Source organism: Diceros bicornis, chromosome 13, assembly GCF_020826845.1.
Source record: "Diceros bicornis minor isolate mBicDic1 chromosome 13, mDicBic1.mat.cur, whole genome shotgun sequence".
NCBI lineage: Eukaryota > Metazoa > Chordata > Mammalia > Perissodactyla > Rhinocerotidae > Diceros > Diceros bicornis.
The window spans coordinates 54,359,784-54,381,065 of NC_080752.1; the positions used below are offsets into that span (position 1 = coordinate 54,359,784).

The 21,282-nt window shown below is 57.4% G+C and overlaps 1 protein-coding gene across 1 annotated transcript in view; it reads left to right on the forward strand.

Moving 5' to 3' along the window:
• The window catches only part of KCNQ4 (potassium voltage-gated channel subfamily Q member 4), a 52,896-nt gene that overhangs the window by 30,434 nt on the left and 1,180 nt on the right, over positions 1–21,282 (forward strand). The window contains exons 3-12 of the mRNA XM_058553825.1: positions 570–696; positions 913–1,088; positions 1,805–1,930; positions 2,309–2,419; positions 2,588–2,683; positions 5,560–5,648; positions 7,342–7,503; positions 14,595–14,815; positions 16,545–16,644; positions 18,869–19,000. Coding sequence (XP_058409808.1) covers positions 570–696; positions 913–1,088; positions 1,805–1,930; positions 2,309–2,419; positions 2,588–2,683; positions 5,560–5,648; positions 7,342–7,503; positions 14,595–14,815; positions 16,545–16,644; positions 18,869–19,000 — 1,340 coding nt within the window. The remainder of the gene's footprint in view (positions 1–569; positions 697–912; positions 1,089–1,804; positions 1,931–2,308; positions 2,420–2,587; positions 2,684–5,559; positions 5,649–7,341; positions 7,504–14,594; positions 14,816–16,544; positions 16,645–18,868; positions 19,001–21,282) is intronic.

Genomic DNA, 21,282 nt, shown 5'->3' on the forward strand with positions numbered 1-21,282 from the left:
TGAGAGTGGCTTGCTGTGCTGTGTTCCTGAGCTAGTGGCTGCGCGTCTCTGGGCTTCAGCCCCTGCTCTATAGCAGGTATTGGGGGACCTCCTGCCTCTATGCCAGGGCTTATGATGGGCCCAGAAAAGAGGTGAGTAGGCCCCACTCCTTCTCAGGACAAAACCTGCTAACTCCACCCGTAGCGTGATGGGTTGTTTTTTTCCCCTTAAACAGAAGCACCTCGTGGGGGACAGCTGACAGACAGCCACCCTTGATGTCACTCAGTCAGGCTTAGAGAGTCTGGGATGGCTGGAAAGGGGAGGGCTGGTGAGGAGAAAAACCCAGACAGCTCATGGGGACAGAAAGGGGAGGACAGACTTGAGCTTTCAGTCTCTTCGGAAGACATGGAAGGGGCCACCTGCCTTCTGGAATCCTCCTCAGGGCTGTCCAAGTGTAAGAACCTCCAGGAGAGGTGGTCTGAGGAAATCCTAGCACTGCTAACCCAGGGACTCCAGGCTGGGTCGGTGCTGTGTGACCTGGGCCCTGGTCCTGGAGAGTGGGGACCAGAACTCAGGCCCCTGCCCCACAGGAGTTCGTGATGATAGTGGTGTTTGGCCTGGAGTACATCATCCGGGTCTGGTCTGCTGGATGCTGCTGCCGCTACCGAGGATGGCAGGGCCGCCTTCGCTTTGCCAGAAAACCCTTCTGTGTCATCGGTAAGAAGGCCTACCCTGCCTGCGCCTGACCCTTGACCCCAAGCCCCAGGGTTGACACGGGCTACCTACCCCTGACCCAGACCTTGGCTGCTGACACACTCAGCGGACCCTCCTGATGCCCCCCCGCGGTCCCAGGAACCCCCGACCTCAGGTCCTGACGGGGGTGGGTTGGCTCCCCGGCGCTGGCCGTGACCTCGCCACTCCCCGCCCCTGCAGACTTCATCGTGTTCGTGGCCTCAGTGGCCGTCATCGCCGCGGGCACGCAGGGCAACATCTTTGCCACGTCTGCCTTGCGCAGCATGCGCTTCCTGCAGATCCTGCGCATGGTGCGCATGGACCGGCGCGGCGGCACCTGGAAGCTGCTCGGCTCGGTGGTCTACGCGCACAGCAAGGTGCGGCCGGGTGGGGGCGCGTGGGCCGGAGCAGGAGGGCAGGGCCCGAGCGGAGCTCGGGGGTGGGGGATGACTAGGGACTCAGCAGGGGCACGGCCGGAGGGGGCTATCTCTGGGGCTGGCCAGGGGCGGGACCTGGGGGGGGCGGTGGTTGCTCAGGACCAGGGCAGGAGGCGGGGCTTAAGGGGCAGGGCGGGGTGGGGGGGGACCAAAGCCGGGCCGGGGCGAGTCCTAGGAATCAGGACAGGCTCTCAGGAGTAAACTTGAGGGTCTCACTTGGAGGCTACCGGGTTCGGGTATCCATGCTCACAGCAGAGTGAGGGTGGGGCTGGGGGATTAGATGGAGGGCCGGATCGAGGCCTGGAGGTGGCGCTGGGGGCGCGGGGAAAGGTGGGCTGGGGCGGAGGCCTGAGCGTGGAGCCTGGAGGGTCAAGGGCGGGGCCGGGGCGAGCCCTGCGCTTGTAGGAGGGTCTGGCCGTTTCCGGAAGGCGGGCAGGATCGTCTTGAAGGGAGCTGCTGAGACTGACAGGCGGGCCGAGCCGCCGCCAGGGAACTCCGAGAGCTGGGGTACTTTTATCCCCTTCCAGAACACGCCTCACAGGTCGTTCTGGGAGCCCCTCAACTCCTCGTGTCTCCCGGGTGGGCACAGCGTCCCCACTTCCTCACGCCCCTCCGCCTCCATCCTCCCCGTGGTCTCACCCGTTGCTGCCCCGCAGGAGCTGATCACCGCCTGGTACATCGGGTTCCTGGTGCTCATCTTCGCCTCCTTCCTGGTCTATCTGGCCGAGAAGGACGCCAACTCCGACTTCTCCTCCTACGCAGACTCGCTCTGGTGGGGGACGGTGCGTGAGGGTCGGTGCAGGGCCACCCTTCTCCCTGGGACTGTCCCCGGCCTGACCGTTCTGACCCCCACTCAGGGTTGAGTGGGCCTGTCCCTGTCTTCTCGGCTAGGGCTGGGACCCCCTGTGACACCCCCCACCCTGCCCCATGGATCTGCTTGTGTCCTCATCTATTGCCCACCTCAAGCCCTTGTGGCCTGTACTCCTTCCTCCTGACCGGCCCAGGGGGAGGGGGAATCCATCCATGTCCCTGACTGGCTCCTGTGGGCAACCACAGGGCCCCTTCCCTCGTGACCAGGGTCCCACCTGCCTGTGCCCCCAGCGAGCTCCTGTGGGTAGCCTCTGTGACCAGCCCTGCGGGTAACTGGTTTGTGTCCCCAGATTACACTGACGACCATCGGCTATGGTGACAAGACTCCCCACACATGGCTGGGGAGGGTCTTGGCTGCTGGCTTCGCCTTACTAGGCATCTCCTTCTTTGCCTTGCCTGCTGTGAGTCCCCCTCCGCTTAGGACCTCCCGGCCTGGGGGAGAGGGGGCCTGGGGACAGAGCTTTCTAAGCTCCTGTCCTGCATTTGGGGGGGGCTGGAGGGCACCTCAGATGGGCAGGGATGGGGGTCCCACCATCACCACATTGCCCCAACGAGGCCTGTCCCCCTAGGGCATCCTTGGCTCCGGCTTTGCCCTGAAGGTGCAGGAGCAGCACCGGCAGAAGCACTTCGAGAAGCGGAGGATGCCAGCGGCCAACCTCATCCAGGTACAAGGCGCCCAGGAAGCCCCTGAGCTGAACTGGTGTGTCAACTCTGTGTGCTGACCCATGTGTCCCCGCTTCACAACTGTGACTCCACTTTGAAGCTCAGAGAGGAGAGGTGTCACATGCCTGGGGTCACATGCCAAGTCAGGGACGGCGCTGGGATGCTGACTGAGAATGTCAGAAACTTAGTCCCTTGTACCAAAGGCCCAGTTTAGGGCTAGACAGAGCTGCCCCAATGCCCGACTACATGGCCTGAAGCGGAGTGGAACCCAGACAAGAGACCCTAGGCCCCTGGTGGAGACCCAGTCCTGCTGCCCATCAGCTGTTCAGTCATCAGTAAGCCTGCTACACTCCCAACACCTTTATTCATTCCACAAACACTCACACAAATGAATGTCATAACTATAAACTGAGATACACGCCTTGAAAGAAAGAAATGGTTCTCTGAAGAGCATTTAACAGGAGACCTGGCCTGACCTGACCTTGAAGGGGGACTCAGGGATGACTACTCTGGGAAGGTGACACTTGAGCTGAGAGCTGGAGGATGGGTGGAGTTAACTAGGTGAAGAGGTGAGGGGGGAGCTTGCAAGGTAAGGGAATAGCATGTGCAAAGGCCCTGTGGTGGAAAGGAGCATGGTGTGTTTGATGAACTGGAAGGAGGCCAGCAAGGCTGGAACAGAAAGCTCAAGGAGGAGTGTAAAGTAGATAGGTGGGTGAGGCCCAGACCTGGGGGCCACAGAGAGGAGTTTAACATTTCCTTAAGAGCAGTGAGGAACCGCTGACAGGTATGAAGCAGGGGGAATGGGTGACATGATCAGATTTGTGTTTTGAAAAGTGGTGAATGGGTTGGAGGGTGACCCAGGTGTGTGGGGGAGACCAGATAAGAGGCTCTGGCAACAGTCTGGGAGAGGCGGGGTGCTGGATGACTTGGAGTAATGTAGCAACAGATGAGATGAAAAGAAATGGGCAGATTCTGCATATTGAGGAGGTGAGTGAGGGAGAGAGAGGTGGTAGGGTCATTTCCAGGTTTCTGGCTTGCCCAACTAGGTGGTCGATGGCCCTGCTTCCTGGAGGGAGACCAGATCTGGGGCATGAAGAATGTGAGTTTGGCTGGAGCATGTGGAGTCTGAGACCCCAAGGGGTGATGTTGAGGAGGCGGCTGGATGTGCAGGTCTGCAGCTGAGAGGAGGGGACTGTGCTGGGCAGAGAAGGTTCGGGGCCATTGCATTAGATGGTAATGGAACCCTGGGCACGGATGAACTTGCCCAGTGGGGAGAAGAAAGAAGGAGAAGGGAAGACGGTCCAGAACTGGGCCTTCAGGAACCTCCACATTTCATGGCTGGGTGGGCAGAGTTGAGCTGGCCAATGAGACAGAGAAGGAGCAGCCAGAGGGATGGGGAAAACCAGGAGTGTGTGGTCTCCGTTTCCCCTGCCGTGCTGAGGCCCTCTCACTGGGCATGGCCTGAGGCGAGGGCTCTGATTTTTTGTGACTCTGTGACTCAGCCTTGGCATCTCTCCAGTCGGGGTGTGTGCAAGAGAAACCCCTCCAGGAGGTAGTTCAGGGAATACTGGCACAGCCCCCCAGTCCAAGTCCGACTCACCCCCCGTTATCTCTCCTCTGCAGGGTGGAGCCCCCCTCCCCATCCCTGCTATCTCCAGCCACTAGCCCAGCCTTTCCTTCTCAGCATCCCCTGGGGCACAATGGCCACTGTCCCCTGGGAGCTGGCCTTCCGAGGGGCATCGTAGGGGCAGGCGGCTGGCACTGTCCATGCCGAGAGACAGCTGGTATTGTGGTGCCCATAATTAATGAGACAGCTCTGGCAGCTGCTCTCCAGCCCAAGCCAGCGGCCTAGGCAAGCAGGAAGTAAAAATATGCCTGTCCTGGGAGGGTGCCTGGCCGGTGAGGTCAGCGCTGGGCAGTCCCTTAAAGACAAGAGGCAGCCAAAGAAGGAGGGCATCCAGGGCTCAGTTCTACTCTGTCTTGCTTAGAAGCTTCCCTGCCTCCCTGCCCTTGCTGATCACCCCACTCACAGTCCCTCCCTGGCTCTTCTCCTTACCTGGAGGGGGAGGGACAGTCCTTCCTCTTGTCTGACCCTCATCCCTCTTGCTGCAGAGGAAACCCTGCAAATCCATGGATGCTGAGGGGTTGGTAGATGATATTCTTCTCTTCTCCTCCTCAACTCCATGGGCAGTGACAGGCAGCTAGGAAAGATGGGGTGGGGTTATTATTAGTAATAATAATTCACTCAGTCAGTATTCATTCCCCATACATTTGCAGAACACTTACCATGTGCCAGAGGATACGGCGGTGACCAAGACACAGCTTACAGTCTAGGAGGAGAGAAAGACATTAGTCAAATGCACAGTGAATAGATATTTCTCAGCCGTGGTAAGGGAGATAACAGGGGTGTTTAACAGGGGCACTTGGCATAAGTGCCTACTATGTGCCAGGCACTGCCCTTGGCATTCGATAGATATTCGCCCATTTAATCCTCACAACACCCTGTTAGGTAAGTAGGATTATGTCCATTTTACAGATGAGGAAACTGAGGCTCTACAGTTTCACTTAATTTGTCCACACGAGTAAAAGGCAAAGCTGGGACTGGAAACCCACGTCTGCCTGATGACAGAATCCCAGCTCTTAACTCCCGCACTCTAAGACCCCTGGCTCCGATGCGGATCTGCTCGTCACCCTGGGAAAGCCATCTCTCTCTAGGCCTCCATTTCTTTGGCTGGCCCTGCTGGTGGCTAAGGAATTGGAGCTGTCCTCTGGTTCTTGGTACCCTTCAGCTGGCCCAAGGCCTGGGTCCATTCGGGGACAGAGGGCTGGTGGGGGGCTGAGAGGCCTCGCTGATGCCTCCCTTCCCCCATACCACCAGGCTGCGTGGCGCCTGTACTCCACTGACACGAGCCGGGCCTACCTGACGGCCACCTGGTACTACTACGACAGTATCCTCCCATCCTTCAGGTAGGCCCTGCTGTGGGGTTGGGGGGAGGCGGGGGCTGACAGTAATGCCCCTTGAGGACAAGTGGCTGAGATTCAGCCCTGGAGGATGGGAAAGGGAGCATGTGAGGCTGGCTCTGCAGATCCTATGTAACCCAGAGCCTGAGTGTCCTCTCTCCCACTCTGCTCTGCCCAGGGAAGGTGGTACACACTGGACACAGGGCATGGGGTGGAGCCCTGCCCCACTGGCTGGGCCAGGTCCTGGAGTGCTGGCAGTCACGTGCTCACCCATAGTTGATGCCACTCAGGGCAGTGGCACAGCCAGCTCATCTCCCCTGTCTGAGTTGGGGGCAGTGTTAGCCCTTGCCAGCCTGGCATGTTGCAGCTGGGTAGAGAAAGTGTGGGATGGACCAGAACGGCTGTGCCGAGTTGGGTGCGAGGACCCACACAGCACCCCTGTGCGTGAATATGCACCTACTTTTACTGTGCCAGGCAGCAGCCTTAGGGCCCAGAAGTGGGTTCGCCCCACTGGCCCAGGCCAGGGTAAGACCGCACTGGGGATGGCTCCACGCAGGGGATTATTAATAGCATCACCAAGGATTGTGTGGCCAGGGGCCTGGCCAGGCCCTCGGGCAGGAATGAAGACCATGGAGGATGGCTCAGTCCTGCCGGCAGGCGGGCGTCAAGTGCGCGCGGCTGGGCCAGGCTGCTGTGCTCAGCGCGTCTGCGGGAGCCTTTTTTTGCCTCATTAGTTCTCCAAGAGCAGCTGTTGCGTGATCCCACTCACCCCTACACCTGGCTGCCCCCCTGCCTGCCCCCTCCCAGCCCCAGGGGCTTCCCAGGGGAGGAGCAGGAGAAGAGGGGCTGGGAAGGAGGGCTCCTAGAAGCACACTGTTCCCCCCCATCTCTGCCCCTGGCAGAGAAAAGCTCCCTCCTCACAGACAGAGAAGGTGGTTAGATCAGAAGCAGCTGCCCTTCCAGGGGTAGCCCTAAGGACTCAAGGCCAGGCCATGGGGAGTGGGGCGGGGGCTGGTTTGTGAGAATTATGATGTGTGTGAGGGGGAGGGAAAACTTAGGGGCGGGTGGTCTTGGGTCCTCTAAGAGGGACAGAGCCTGGTTTGGAGATTCTGGGTCCGCTGGGCCTCCTGCTCCCTGGACCTCTGTTTCCTCATCTGAACAATGAGAAGGCAGAGGAGAGATATCCTCCGTGGGTTCTGGAAACAGGAAATGGCCTGGAGAGTTTCGAAGAAGCTGAGCCCCAAATCTAGTCTCCAAGAACCCAGTGCTGCAGGGGAAGGAAGCTGGGCTAGCCACCCTATCAAGTCCGCTTCCTCAGCATCTGTTTCCCCCTAAAATCCAGAGTCAGATCTGAGGACTTCAGGGCTGCTGCTCACCTCCACGTGGGCACAGCGCTATGCCCAGGTACTCAGCTTGATTAGCAGAGGAAGCTGGATTGGAGCTCCTACTTTCCACCTTGTGGAGGTGCCCTTGAGTTGTGCCCAGCCGGCATCCCTGAGGATTTCCCAGGAAATCCTGGGATCAGAAAGCAAGAGAGGAAAGCTAGTCTCTCCCACCCCTACCCCTGCCTATTCTGGCCTGGGGTGTTTGCTGAGCACCTCTAGAGACTCAGGGCCTGGCAGGATCCGAGCTCAGTGCCCACTGATTGAGGGGGTGGTGCCAGGTCCCTGCCTGCTGCTGATGGCGCCCTCTCCTGCAGAGAGCTGGCCCTCTTGTTTGAGCACGTGCAACGGGCCCGCAATGGGGGCCTACGGCCCCTGGAGGTGCGGCGGGCGCCAGTACCTGACGGAGCGCCCTCCCGTTACCCGCCCGTTGCCACCTGCCACCGGCCGGGCAGCGCCTCCTTCTGCCCTGGGGAAAGGTAGGGGCCCCCAGGGCCGCCACCTCCTCTTGCTTCTCCTTCTCCTCTTCCGTTCTCTGTCTCATTCTCTCTCAGCTGCTACGTGGGTGTCTGGGCCTGTTCTGGGGACTCCCAGGCCTTGTCATGAGGCTGGGCAGTTGTCTTCGGATGGCCTGACAGGTACAGACTGAGAGCCTCTCTGGAGAGGCCAGGCTGGACTCACCTTTTTGTCACCTGGGCGAGTGGGGGAGATGTCCACCCCATCCTTTGCCATCATCTCCTCCATTCATTCCCTTGTCCTCTTTCTTTCTCTGTTTCCACGTCCCCCTCACTCTTCCATCCCTGCACCCCCATCCCTCCCGGGAAGCTGGAGAGAGGAGGAGGCCGCTGGCCACAGGTGCTTACGGCTCAGGTAATCGTGGGCACCATTCTGGGGTGTGAGGGCAGGGAACCCCCTGCCCCAGCATGTTCCTCTAAAAGGGGCTTGACACTGAACTCGCCTCTCAGGACCCAGATGCCAGCTGGAAAGAGAGCTCTGTGACTAAGAACCGCTGTAGGACCTGCGTAAACTCATCCAATGACTAATGCTCTTGTCTTGTGCAGCCCTGTCCACGGCTTTGCTAATCCTAGAGGGTGCTCCCGGGGTTCTCCCACAATGCCTTTCTTCCTTACTGAGGGATATTTTGCTACTCCCAACAGTCTCTTTCCCCTTGACCTGTTTCTCCTGGAGCTTTTGCATCTTGAAAGAAGAACAAATAAAGAACAATGCTTACCTCCACATAAATGTTCATAAATAGTGGAATTTCAGGTGTATTGGGGTAAGAGAAGCCCACTAACTCACACATGGGAAAGTGGCTGTGCCTATAGAGGTGTAGCTTTGAGGTCAAGGATTCAGTGCCCCCTCAATCCTCCCCTGTCCCTTACCCGTCTCTTTGTTCTGTCTCGTCTCCACACATCATCCCTGAATCAGCCAGGTGGACATTTGGGCCTTGAGCCTCAGGTATGATGCTGTCCTGGGTCCAGAACAAGGGCGGGGAGAGGAGGTGAGCCACTCAGTGAGCAGAAGGAGGAGGTGCAGTGAAAGCTTACCTCTGCCACCTGAAACTGTATGTCCTTGAGAAAGGCATCAAGTCACTCTGAGCCTCTAGGTCCTGGGCAGAAAATTGGTGATACTTAGGCTGATCAGGGCCTCTGGGCTAAATAGGCCTGGGGAACCAGGAGGAGGGGGTTTTAGTGTAGAGGATTCTGGGAACAGCATTCCTTCCCTCTTCTCAGGAAGGTCATTTCTGGCCAGGGCTGAATGGGAAGTGGCTGGAGAGGGAGAGCCCCTCTAGGTCTGGGGCTGGAGGGAGGGGAAGCATGACTGACCAGGCCAGGCTGGGAGCTCCCTGGAAGAGAGTCCATGGTGGGCCTCACTCTGATTCTCTGCCGCTGCCTGAAGGCCCCTCATTGTTACCCCCATCCCCCTCCAACCATGGCTTCCAGGCAGAAGCTCAAAAGTTCTGGCATTTGAGCAACCCTGCCCAGGGCCTCAGCTGGGGCTCCCTGTAGCTTCCAGTTCTGCTCTTCTCTTCCCTGAATAGGAAGGCTCTGGGAATGGAGATTACCTGGAGCCCAGCCCCTGTGCCATCTCCCACAGCTGCTCTGGGTCTCTGGGCCCACCAAGGCCTAGGAACAGATTACTGCTGAGGGCATGGCCATCACTAACTCTCAGCCTTGTGTCTGTCTGCCCTGGAGTGTCTCTATGGCTGGGGCTCATGCTGATGGTGGTGGAGTGTCCCTTCTTCCCAGAGACCCCAGGGGGCTGAGCTGTGACTTCTAGATCAGTCACCAGGCTCAGGCCAAATGGCCATATCCTTATTCTTGGCTGCCTGGGCCCTCTGGGGTGGGGGCCCCAGATAGGACCCCCCCCACACACAGACACCTGGCCACATCCTGAGTGTTTGTGGCTGGACCCAGGCTGAGCACCTTCCCAGGACTACAAGGAGCGGGACTTCCTGGGGGATGGCATAGTCAGGGCCAGCATCTCCTCTCTTTGGGGTTTTGCGATGAGGCGCTAAGCAGTGTTTCTCAAAGCGTGGTCCACTGACCTCCTGCATCAGCATCCCCTGGGGTGTTTGTTCAAAATGCAGATGCCTGGACCTCTCCCCGAGCCCACAGCATGAGACTCGCTGGAGAAGAGGCACAGAATTCAGCATGTTTAACATGCTTCCCAGGAGATCCTTATGCAAAGCTTGAGAAGCTCCACATTCTGGGGATGTGGGCTGGAGGATGATTTGGGTGGGGGTCCTTCTCTCCCACCAGCCACAGGAGGCCAGCCCCATCCTGGCAGCTCCCCACGCCCTACCCATCTGCCTCCTTCCCACTAACCTCTATTTGTGTCTTGTTCTCAACTTTCCAGCCAGATGTTTAGTAATAAACGGAGTTTCTTTCGGATTCACGCCAGCTGGAGACCGAGGTACCCCCTCGCCTGCTCCTCCTGTCCCCACTCCTCCTCGCCCGACCATTTTGGGGGCTGGAGAGGGGGACAGGAGGGGCCAAGGAAAAGGTGCATGTGCCTGCCGCCTGCCGTCTGCCTTGGGGCCCCGACGAGCCCCTCGCCTTCCTGGGGATGCCTCTGCCAGGTCTGGGGGCGTGAGCCTGGTGCCCAGTCTGCCAGGAGGGACACTTATAGGAGCCTTGGGATAAGCTCTGGCTCTGCCGCTGACCCCTTATGTGACCTTGGCCAAATTGCTTCCCTTCTCTGGACCTGAGTTTCCCATCTGTGAAATGGGCAGATTGAACTAGAGGCTCTCTGAGGGTCCTTCCCACTCTGACTTTAGCCAGGCCGTGGGTTTAGCTTCCTAGTGCCGCACTGCCCACCTAAGGACCCAGCAGATGCCTGAAGGAGGTGGCATTGGCACCTCCTTCGCCAACTCCAGAGCCCAGCTCTTTTAGCTGCGTCACCCCCACATTCCTTGGTACCTGCCCTGTGCCAGGCCCCGCACTAGGGACATGGTGATGAATAAAACATGGTGCCTGGAGAGCTGCAAAGAGTGACTGCTATTCGGTGTGATGAGTGGAACAAAAGGAGGAAGCAGAGGCGCCATGGAGCCTGGGTCAGGCACTTCACCAGAGGCCCAAAGAGGAGTGAGCGTGAGTGAGGGCATTCCAGGCCAAGGAAGCAGTGTGCCCCAAGGTGAGAGGTGAGAGCACAGCCATGGCAGAGGAGCGGGCAGCCCAGTGTGGCCGGATCTGAGAGCGGGAGGTCAGGAGCTGAGGTTGGGGGCAGAGCTGGGTCACGAAGAACCCAAAAGCCCAGTGTGTGCTTCATCCTGTTGGCACTGCACTGCCTGGCAGCCCGGGCTCATGGAGTCCTGGGTTTCCCAAAAGTGCCTCTGGAGCCTTGTTGGGGGGGCCCATGAGTAGAAGTTGAGTGACAGAGCTCCTGGCTGCTCTACCAAGAGGCATGTTTCTTAGAAATGTGCATTCTGGATCTGAACCTGGCCACCACTCACTAACTAGGGGACCTTGGGCATAAGCCCTCTGTGCCTCAGTTTCCTCAGATGTAAAATGTGGATAGTAATAGGATCTGCTTCCAATCCAACTGTGCCTAGCTCACAGGAGGTGCTATGGAAATATTGGCCTCATTTGATTTGGTATGTTGAGCAGTTAAGATCTTGCCTACTTCAGAAAACAGCTTGGAAACCACGGCTGTCGGAAACGGGAACACACTGAAGGGAGAAGCCGGGTCAGATCTGCCCCTGTGCAAGATTACTTGGGCTGTCTGGGTGAGGTGGGCAGGAAGGGCAAGGCCAGAGCCGAGAGGCCAGCAATGAGGCTGTTTCCATAGTCCTGAGGAGAGCGGCTGTATGCAGCACCCGAAGGGGTAGGCTGCCCCCCCCCCCCCCCCCCCCGTGATCTTGGCCTTTGGCAGGCAGATGATGAGTCCTTAAAGAAATTCCTTGTGGAAGAGAGGTTGGGGGTTGGGTCCAGCAGGGCAGTCAGAGTGCAGCCTGTGCCCAGAGCTTGCCCTCCCTCATAGGACAGCCCCAGTCAAGCCCACCCCATCCTTCTCCCAGGCACCGACAGACCCCTTAGATCAGAGCTTCTTGACCTCACACTGTTGACATTTTGGGTGGAGTAATGCTTTGTTGTTGGGAGCTGTCACAAGCATTGTAGGATGTTTACCAGCATCCCTGGTCTCTGCTCACGAGGTGCCAGGAGCACCCCCAGTGTGACAACCAAAAAGTGTTTCTAGATATTGCCAAATGTCTCCTGGCAATCACCCCCAGTGGAGAACCGCTGCCCTAGACCCTATCCTGATCGCTTGTCCCGGAGAAAGAATGCCATCTCTGAAGTCAGAGAAAGCTGGGTTCCAGTCCTTGCTCCATCCATAGCAGCTCTGTGACCCTGGGCAAGTCATTCTACCTCCTTCCACATCCATAAGATAGGGGCGGTAGGGGCCAGCCCGGTACTGTAGTGGTTAAGTTCGGGCGCTCTGCTTCGGTGGCCTGGGGTTCACAGGTTCAGATCCTGGGTGTGGACGGATGCACCACTTGTCAGGCCATGCTGTGGCAGCGTCCCACATATAAAATAGAGGAAGATGGGCACGGATGTTAGCCCAGGGCCAATCTTCCTCAGCAAAAAACAGGAGGATTGGCAACAGATGTTAGCTCAGGGCTAATCTTCCTCACCAAAAAAAAAAAAAAAAATAAGGGTGGTAAATATGGAAGCCACCACATCAAGTGGCTGGAGAACTGGAAGAGTTCAGGCCTCAGACAGGACCTTGCGTCTTCTAAGGAGCCTGGGGAGGGAAGGAGCTCTTTCGATGTCCACCGAGTGCCAGGTTTCTTTCCATTTTCTTTGAGCTTTTAGGCTCCAGAGAGGCTGACGTGAGCCATTCTCTGGGCCCTGCCCAAATAGCTGGAACCCAGGGCCACCCTGTGGGAGAACAGTACCCTCTTACATTGAAGAGGAGCCCAGGGCCTCTGGCTGGCTGGAAAGTTACAGAACCCCACAAACCAGGCTGGAAGCTCCTTCAGTCATCACAGAATCAGAGCTGGAAAGGGACCTTTCAAGGCCTCTAGTGCAAGCCCCCAGACCCCTCCTCCATAAGTCCTGCTGAGTGCAAGCTTAGTCTTGCTTGCATACTTGTGACAGGGAGGTCACTCCCTTCCCCCAGAACGCCATTGGAATGATGTGCTGGGCACAGAGATCTAGACTTCCAGGCCCTTGGCTGAGTGTCAAGGCCTCCTCCACCCCCCTTACGTCCTCTCCCCCTTGGAGGAACGGAGGACAGAAGGAGGGGTTGCACGGGCCAGCGGGGTGGGGGGTGCTTGCCAGCATGAGGAGAGCCCAAAGGAATGGCTCTGCAAGGGAAAGTTTGGGAGAGCCACCCTCAAACTTGGTTTGGAATCTGTGGGGTGTTGAGTGGATACTGGGCCAGCAAACAGCATGCTGGATTGGGGAGCCACTCCTGTCCTTCCCTTCTCATATCCTCAGGGCCCCAATCCTTAACCTATAACCTCTCCCCTCTGGGCAGAGGCCCCAACCCCTAAGGATGACCCTACATCCTGGCCGCCTTCCCGAAGGTGCTCCTGGTTTCGAGATCTCCCTCACCTCGGCACCTTAGCTCTATACCCCATGCCCTGGGCATGAGGGACCCCGACTCCCACCCAACCCTGAAACCAGAATCTGTCCTCTGCTCAAGCCTTGATCTGAAAGTCCCTGAGAGTAGGTGACACAGTCTCCTCCCCCAATTCCTGCCCCACCTGAGGCCTCCTCCGCAACTGGCTGGCGCTATCCTGAGCCAGGGCCTCAGACATTTGGGATGGAAGGGCCCAGAACCTGTCTGCAGAGGGCCCTCCAAGAGGCAAGCCACACCCACAGCAGGGAGGCAGCGGTGACACCACAGGGCATGGGATGGGGACGTTTGCATAGGTCCTACTCAAACTGCGATAACATGGTCCTTGAACCTCTTGGACACAGAGTTACTCTGCCAGGTATTGGTTACCAGGGCCTGGCCTGGGGAGCCTGAGGCCTCCCCCCACCTGTCTTCCTCCAAGGTTTGGGGGATGTGGTGGGGAGCTGGGGTGTGGGAAGGGAAGTCTGAGCGCACGCACAGACATGCACGTGTGTGTTCACATGCACACAGACATGTGTAGGTGCTGTTGAACTGGGGGCTCAGTAGGCAGTGGTGCGGGTCTGGGAGGGGAGATCCATGGCCGCATGGGCAGCATGTCAGTCCAGAAGCAGAGCTCTGGCAGGGGAGACCACTGAAGAACAGGTTATAAACCTTCACTGGGAGGGCAGGCACCAGGCATGTCCTGGCATACATGTGGGCCCAGCAGCTAGACCCACAAGGCCAAGACCCCCAGCAGCCAGGACACTGCACACCTCCAGGGGCGCTGTTTACACTGAAGTCTGTGTGATGGAGAACTTTGGAATTTTGCAGTGCACTGCCTGTACAGCTATACCAGGTCCTAAAGTCCTGACCAAACCAGTGTGGGATCAGATAGCTCCAGCAGTGGGGAAAGGAGGAAAAGATAAATCGACACATGTACACACACGCACACATATGTACACATGCTGGTACCTGTGTGCCCACACTGTCACCTGCATGCACGCAAACACACGTACACACACTCATACCCTCAACTCCACACAGCCTGCCTCTGTGTCCAGTGAGGAGCTGGAGGCTTACCTTAGTGTGCATGGCCAGGTGAGCTGCTCCATCCCTTAGCAGCCTGTCTGTGCCCAAAGGGGTCACTGCCTCCACTCCACCCACCCACCTGGCCAGGCCAGCTCCCCTGTCCTCCTGTCTGTCTCTGACTCTCTTCTTGGGTTTCTCTCACTCCTTCCACTCTGACATCTGTCTCCTGTGCACCCCTTATCTGTCCGGGCAATGAGGGTGGGAGGTGGGGGTGGGGAGAGGATCTGCTCAGACTGACCCTGGCTCAGCTTCTTGTCAGAGTCAGGGCCGCCCTCACCACACCCTGTCCCATGCACTTGGTGGAGAATCAGGACCCAATAGCCACCCCCAAGCCCTAAGTCAGCTGTGTCCCCACTCACGCCCCCCACCTCTAGCTCTGGCTAACTGGGCTCTCTCCCCCACCGACCGGTCCTGCCAGCAGCCGAATGGGCATCAAAGACCGCATCCGGATGAGCAGCTCCCAGCGGCGGACGGGCCCCTCCAAGCAGCACCTGGCACCTCCGCCGATGCCTGCCTCCCCGAGCAGCGAGCAGGTGGGTGAGGCCACCAGCCCCACCAAGGTGCAGAAGAGCTGGAGCTTCAATGATCGCACTCGCTTCCGGGCATCACTGAGACTCAAACCCCGCACCTCTGCGGAGGGTGAGCCCCTGGGGGTCTAGGGTCAGGACCTGGGTGGCAGGGTAGGGACAGAGTCTGGGCTAGGGTGGGAAGACTTGGTTCTAGTCCTAGCTCTGCAACTGAGTGACCATCTTTGGGCCTCGATCTTCTGGTCTGTGAAATGGGCATCATAATACCCGCTGGGTTGGGCTCCAGACTGTTTGAGAATCTGATGGGAATGCGGAGGGTGGAATTCGGTAGTGGTGAGGAGCATAGGCTTTGGGGCCAGGTGGCCTGCGTTTGAATCCTGGCTTTGCTGTTTGTCTTGGGCAAGTAACCTAATCTCTCTGGGCCTCATTCTCCTCATCTGTAAAATGGGGACAGTAATAGTATCTGCTTCATAAGATTGTTGTGAGGATTAAATGAGATTATCCCTGGAAGGTGACCAGAAGAGTTTCTGGAATATAGTAAGTCCTCAACAGAAGCCAGCCACATTCCAAGTGCTTTGGAAGGAGCAAGAGTCATCCTTGCTGAGCCCTGACTGTGCAGCCCCACACTGGATTTATCTCGTTGACTTCTCCCAACGACCCTGGGAAGTAGGTTCTGTTTTTATCCCCATTTTACGGACGTGGGGACTGAGATCTCTCGGCTAGTCAGTGGCAGAGCTGCTGTCCTCAGCCAGGTCTGTCCATCTCCACAGCTCATGCTCCCCACCCTGCCAGTCTTCACGCAGCCCAGCCGGTGGGTATGAGACTGTGAACCTGGTGGGGGTCGTTTTTTAACCAGTTCAGTCACTTTTTTGAGTTCTAGCTCTGCTCCTGACTTCCACTGTGACTTAGACAAGATACTGCCCTTTCTATGCCTTGTTGTGCTCTTCTGGAAAACGAAAGGGTTGGACCCAGTCCCCTGGAAGATTTCTCCCAGCTTTGACATGCTTCAGGCCCCTGGTGGGAGAAGGAGGGGTGGGTGGACAAGGATGGAGGACGGGGACAGGAAGCCCCTTCGGCCTTGGAGGGAGGGGACCCAGTTGCCTCTGTCTGTGCTTGTCAGCCCCCAAGATGTTGCTGGCTGACAGCTCGGACAGCCTTTTCCTAGAAAGTTACAGAACCCCACAAACCAGTCTTTGGGAGGTGCTGACCCACGGGAACCTGGCCATGGCTGGTACCCCGGGCCTCCTCTTCCCTGCCTAAGAAGCTGCCTGGCCTCCCGCCACCTCCTGGCCCCGTGAGGCCAGGATAGTATCACCTCCTTGTGCAGTGCAGGGCACCACCCTCGGAGAAGCCGTTTCTCTCATTGGAGAGAATGACTTGCTTTGGGGGCCTTGCCCAGTAGCAGAGCTGGGCACAGGAGTCAGCCCCTTGAGCTTCCTTCCCTCTTGGCTGAAGAATGACTGTGTGCATGATTATGTATAGAAGCTGCAAGCCCCTTTTCTCTTGGGCTCATTGTCCTGCATGGTGGGACCAGTGGGGCTTCCTCCAGGGCTGGGTGCACTTTGCCCCAGGCCAGACCAGATGTGCCCTAAAGCAGCTCCCACTTGGCCACCAGACAGCTGTTTACCCTGACTGGCCACAGGGCAGATGGACGTGCAACAAACTGGAGTTTTCCACCCTAGGTAGGGCAGCCAGGGGGCAGGAGCCTGGTCTGCCTTGTGCCCCCAGGAAGGTTCTGGGCCCTTTCTGGGCCTCTGTCTCCCTGGTACCTCAGCAGGTGGTGGTAGGGGCTGGGAGTGGCCTCTTCTGCTGCCACCACCTGGGCCCCCCTGACCTTCCAGAGGGCCCCCCGGAGGAAGTGGCAGAGGAGAAGAGCTACCAGTGTGAGCTCACAGTGGACGATGTCATGCCTGCTGTGAAGACGGTCATCCGCTCCGTCAGGTGAGACTGAGGCCTGAGGTGGGCCCCCCATCCGTCTGCCCCGCGCTGCTGCTCCCCATCTGGGGCCTGCCCTCATGGCCAGGCCTGGCCTAGCTCCCGGGCACGCCAGCTGCTGCTCACCTGGCACCCTTGGCGGTGCTGGGCTGGCAGAGACCCTGGAGTGTGGGTGGGGTGGGGAGGTGGCATATGGCTCCTCAGGTCTGAAGGGCCAGCTGGGTGGGGCAATGGGCAGGCTGCCCATCACAGTCCCCCTCTCACACCTGCAGTGTCCTGTCTGCTTCTCTCTCCTTTCCTCTGTCTCTCACTGTATGTCAGTCTTTCTTCTCTTTATTTCTCTCTCTCCCTAGCTGTCTGTCAGCCTCTGCCTGCCTCTCCCTGTGTCTCAGTCTCATCCTCTTTTTGCCTCTGAGTCTCAGACTTTCTCTCCTTGGGTGGCTTGCCCTCAGCCTGTCTGTCTCCCCCAGGACTCCCTCTAGAGCAGCGCTTTTCAAACCACAGGTCACAACAGTTTGAAATCAACTTAGTGAAATCAATTTAGTGCACCATGGTCAGCATTTTAAAAAAAAGAACAGAATAGAAAATATCAGAGTGCATTCCTCATAGTAAGGATAAAGAATGTTTGTGAAATTTATATTTCAGATATGTATATGTGTGTACCGGTTTCTGAGGTCAAATGTTGGGTTTTGGTCAAAAAGTTTGAGAGCCCCTGCCCTACTGGCCATCTCCCTGTCTCGACAATGAAGGGGGGACCAGTCTCCTGAGCCCTTCAGCCATGGCTCAGCCATGGCCCAGCCATGGATCTGGCCCCCAACCTCCTCGGAATGGAGTTCCGGCCTAGTCTCTGTCTCCAGCCTGCAGCCCTAGCTCCAGACCCCCCTCACCCCCAGCCTTGCAGACTCACCTCCTCTCTTCCCTGGCTGATACACCCGCCCACAAGCCTCTTCCCTTTGTGTTCCTTTTAAAATCTGAGTCAAATGGACCCCCCCTCCCCTAGAGAGTCGGAGGCCTCTCCCCACCCCCTCTATACACATCCTGTCTCTCCCCTCCAAGTAACCAGCTTCTTGAACACAATGCCTGAGCTGCCACCTGGCTCAGGTCAGCTCTCCTTGGCCATCCCACAGACCCCTCACACCCAGCATGCCCCAAACCTGCTCTTCCTCCCATGTCCCCATTTCAAGCAGTGGCACCACCATCCAACCTGTCACTCAAGCCATGGGAGTCATCCTGGACTCAGACTCAGAAGTCTTTCATTTCCATCTTCTGAACTGCTCAAAGTTGCCCCGTACCTCCACCCCACTGGCCCCTCCCAGCTCAGGCCTTGGAGCTGGTCTTCCTACCCAAGACTCTGCCCCTCCAGGGCATTCTCCACATAGGCAGGCAGAAGAGTCATGCTAAAGCAGAGTAAACCACATGCCCCCTTCCCCACCACCCCAACTTCCCATTGCCCAGTCTCTGCCAGGGATTCAGGGCTCTTCAGAGTACCCCCCTCCCAGTCTCCTTCCCAAGGCCAGTCTCTTTCCCTGTCTTCTTATACTGCCCACTCCTCGACCAGGTGGATTAATCCCTTGTCTTCACATCCAAGTTCTGGCTACTCTGAGCTGACTCACTCCCACACCTCCATGCCTGTCTGTGTCCAGAAAGCTGCCCTTCATCCCGCTCCTCTTGCCCAGGGACTGGGAAGTATCACTCCCAAGACGTGTCACCTGACCTCCCCTTCTCGTGGTCCCAGCCCTCTTCTCCATTCCTTGACTCGGCCCTTGTCACCCCATAATATCTGTGTCCTCTCCGTCTCCCTCCCCAGACCAGGGCTCCTGAGGCCAGGGATCGGATCTGACGCCCCTTGGGTGCCCAGGGTGCAGCACAGCAGTGCTAACAAGCAATTGTGGAGTGAATGCAAAAATGTCTTCCCCCCTGCTGCCATCATCAACAGTGTGCACAGAGGTCTGCCCTGTGCCCCATCTAGCAGAGAGAGAGCAGGCCCAGTCCCTGCCCTCCTAGGCTAATGCGACTGCAGTACAGGCATAGTAAAAAAAAATACCAAGCAAACCTACAGGGGGCCCTGGGGTGGGAGCTGAGGGGTAGGCAGGAAGGCTGGGAGACCCAGCAGAGGCTGTGTGCAGTGGCCCAAGCAGGAGCTGCCCTGGTGCTGGACAAGGGGGTAGCGAAGGGACAGAGAGGGGGCTGGAAAAAAATCCCTTCCCTCTGAGACCCGCTACCCCGACAGGATCCTGAAGTTCCTGGTGGCCAAAAGGAAATTCAAGGAGACGCTGCGACCGTACGACGTGAAAGACGTCATCGAGCAGTACTCGGCAGGGCACCTGGACATGCTGGGCCGGATCAAGAGCCTGCAGGCTCGGTGGGTGCGCCCGCCCCGGATGGGGTGGGGGCGGCAGAGACGTCGGGCCCCAGCCCGGGCAGGAGGTCTGCGGGCGGGAGACCCTTCGCAGGCTTCGAACGCAGCCCCGAGCGCCCCCTAGGGGCCGCTGCGCCCCCTGGCGTTTCCGGCCTCGGCAAGGCCCCTGGCTTGCAGCGCGGCCAAGGCCAGACCCCACACCTGTCTCGAATCTGAAGAACGACCTAGCCGACCTAGCCGCAGGTCCTCTGTGCGAACCCTATTGACCTGCACGCCTTGGGGGACATTTTTAGATGACTGTTTCCTACTCTTAAAATAATAGGCTTAAAAATAATCAGTGACCACCCATCTCCCCGGGGTTAGGCAAATTGTTCTCAATGCTGCCCACCTCTTGCCTCTGGCATCACCCACCCCTCCACCCCCCACCCCCCCACCCCTGCACATCTTCTCTCAGCCCAGCATATAGGAAGAATTCTCACACCGAGACCTCAGTCACCTACACCGGGCCCCTTCTGTGGCTGCATTCTCACTGCCCTTCATTCATTTGTTCTCTCAAGAAACAGCCATTGGGCATTTGTTACCCACCAGACAGCAGGGATATGGTGGAAAGCAAAGCAGAGTCCCTGCCCTCAGGGAGCTTTCGTTCCTGTGGAAGGAGAACAGATGATAAATAAGTGCACCAGAATATGTCAGGTGGCGATAAATGCTAAAGAGAAAAAATAAGGGTTAGGGTGTTGAGGTTTGCAATTTTTAATAGGTGAGAAGGTGATATTTGAGGAAAAAATTGAAAGTGAGGCAACCAGCCCTGTGGCTGTTTAAATAAAGAGTTTCCAGAGGGAACAGCAAGTGCAAAGGCTTTGAGGTGGGCAGGTGGCTGGGGTGTTGTTTCAGGAGCAGCAGGGAGCTCAGTGTGTTCTGGCGTGAGAGAAGTAGGAGCTGAGGTGAGAAGCTGATGGCACTTAGACTGTGTAAAGTCCTGAAGGCCACTGCAGAGACGGGGCCATTCATCCAGGGTGAGATGCAAACACTGGGGGGCTTTGAGCAAAGGATGGACAAGATCTGAGTTCTATTGTAAAAGGATTACCCTAGGTCCCTATGAGGCAGCTGGGTGGAAGCAGGGAGACCAGCGAGCAGGCCACTTCAGACGTCCAGGCAAGAGATGATGGGGACTTGGACAGGGTGGCAGCCATGGAGGGGAGAAATGGTCAGATTCTAGATATATTTTGAAGGTAGAGCTGACAGGTTGTCTGATGGGGTGTAAGAGAAAAAAAGAGTCAAGGATGAAGACAAGGTTTTTGGCTTGAGCAAGAGGAAAAAGTTGCCGTTGATTGACATAGGGAAGGCAAGGAGTGGAGCAAGTTTCAATCAGGAAAGTTGGACTCGTTGGGTTTGTGATGGAGTGGAGTCAGACATCTAAGTGGAGTGTGGATCTGGCAGTTAGAGGAGTGTGGAGTTCGGAGGAGAGGTAGAGGCTGGAGATAGAGACTTGTGTCAACAGTGTATAGAGGAATTGAAAATCTGGAACTGAAGACATCACTTAGCGAGTGAGAATAAATAGAGAAAAGAGGTCCCAGGAGTGAGCCTTGGGTCCTGCAATATTTAGAGGTTGTGGAGATAAAGGAGGAACCAGCAAAGGAGACAGAGAAGGAGAGGTCAGTGAGGTAGGAGGAGAAGTGGGAGAGGGTGGTGTTTGGGAATCCAAATGAAGAAAGTGCGGGAAGAAGGAGTGATCGGATGTGCGGAGCGCTGCCAATAGTCAAGCGTAATGAGGACCCAGAGTTGATCATCGAATGTAGCAACATGGAGGTCATTTGGGATCTTGACAACAGTAGTTTTGGTGAAATGGTGGGAATGAAAGCGTGATTGGAGTAGGTTTTAGAGAGAAAAGCAGGAGAGAAATTGGAGATAGAGGGTAGAGGTAACCCTTTCAAGAAGTTTGCTGTAAAGGAGAGCAGAAAAACAAGGTGGGACCAACTCTAGCCTTGTCCACCTTATAACTCACCTTCCCGCTTGTGTCTCTCCCTCTTTTCCCAGTCCCCCATCTCCCACCTGTCTTCCCATCAGGTGGTTATTTTGTCATGCTTGTGTGTGGTGCCTTTGCTAGGCTGGCTGGAAAACCCCCAAAGCAGCAGCCAGGTCCCTCCATCCAACTCGGTCTCCATTGGCAGGGCAAAACGGCCCCCTCCCACCGGTGCAGGCAGTCTCCCCTTTCAGCAGGCAACCTCGAGTTCTTATGGGAGGGTCCGTTGGCGTGTGTCTGGGACCTTTGACGGTTCCCTTTCCCC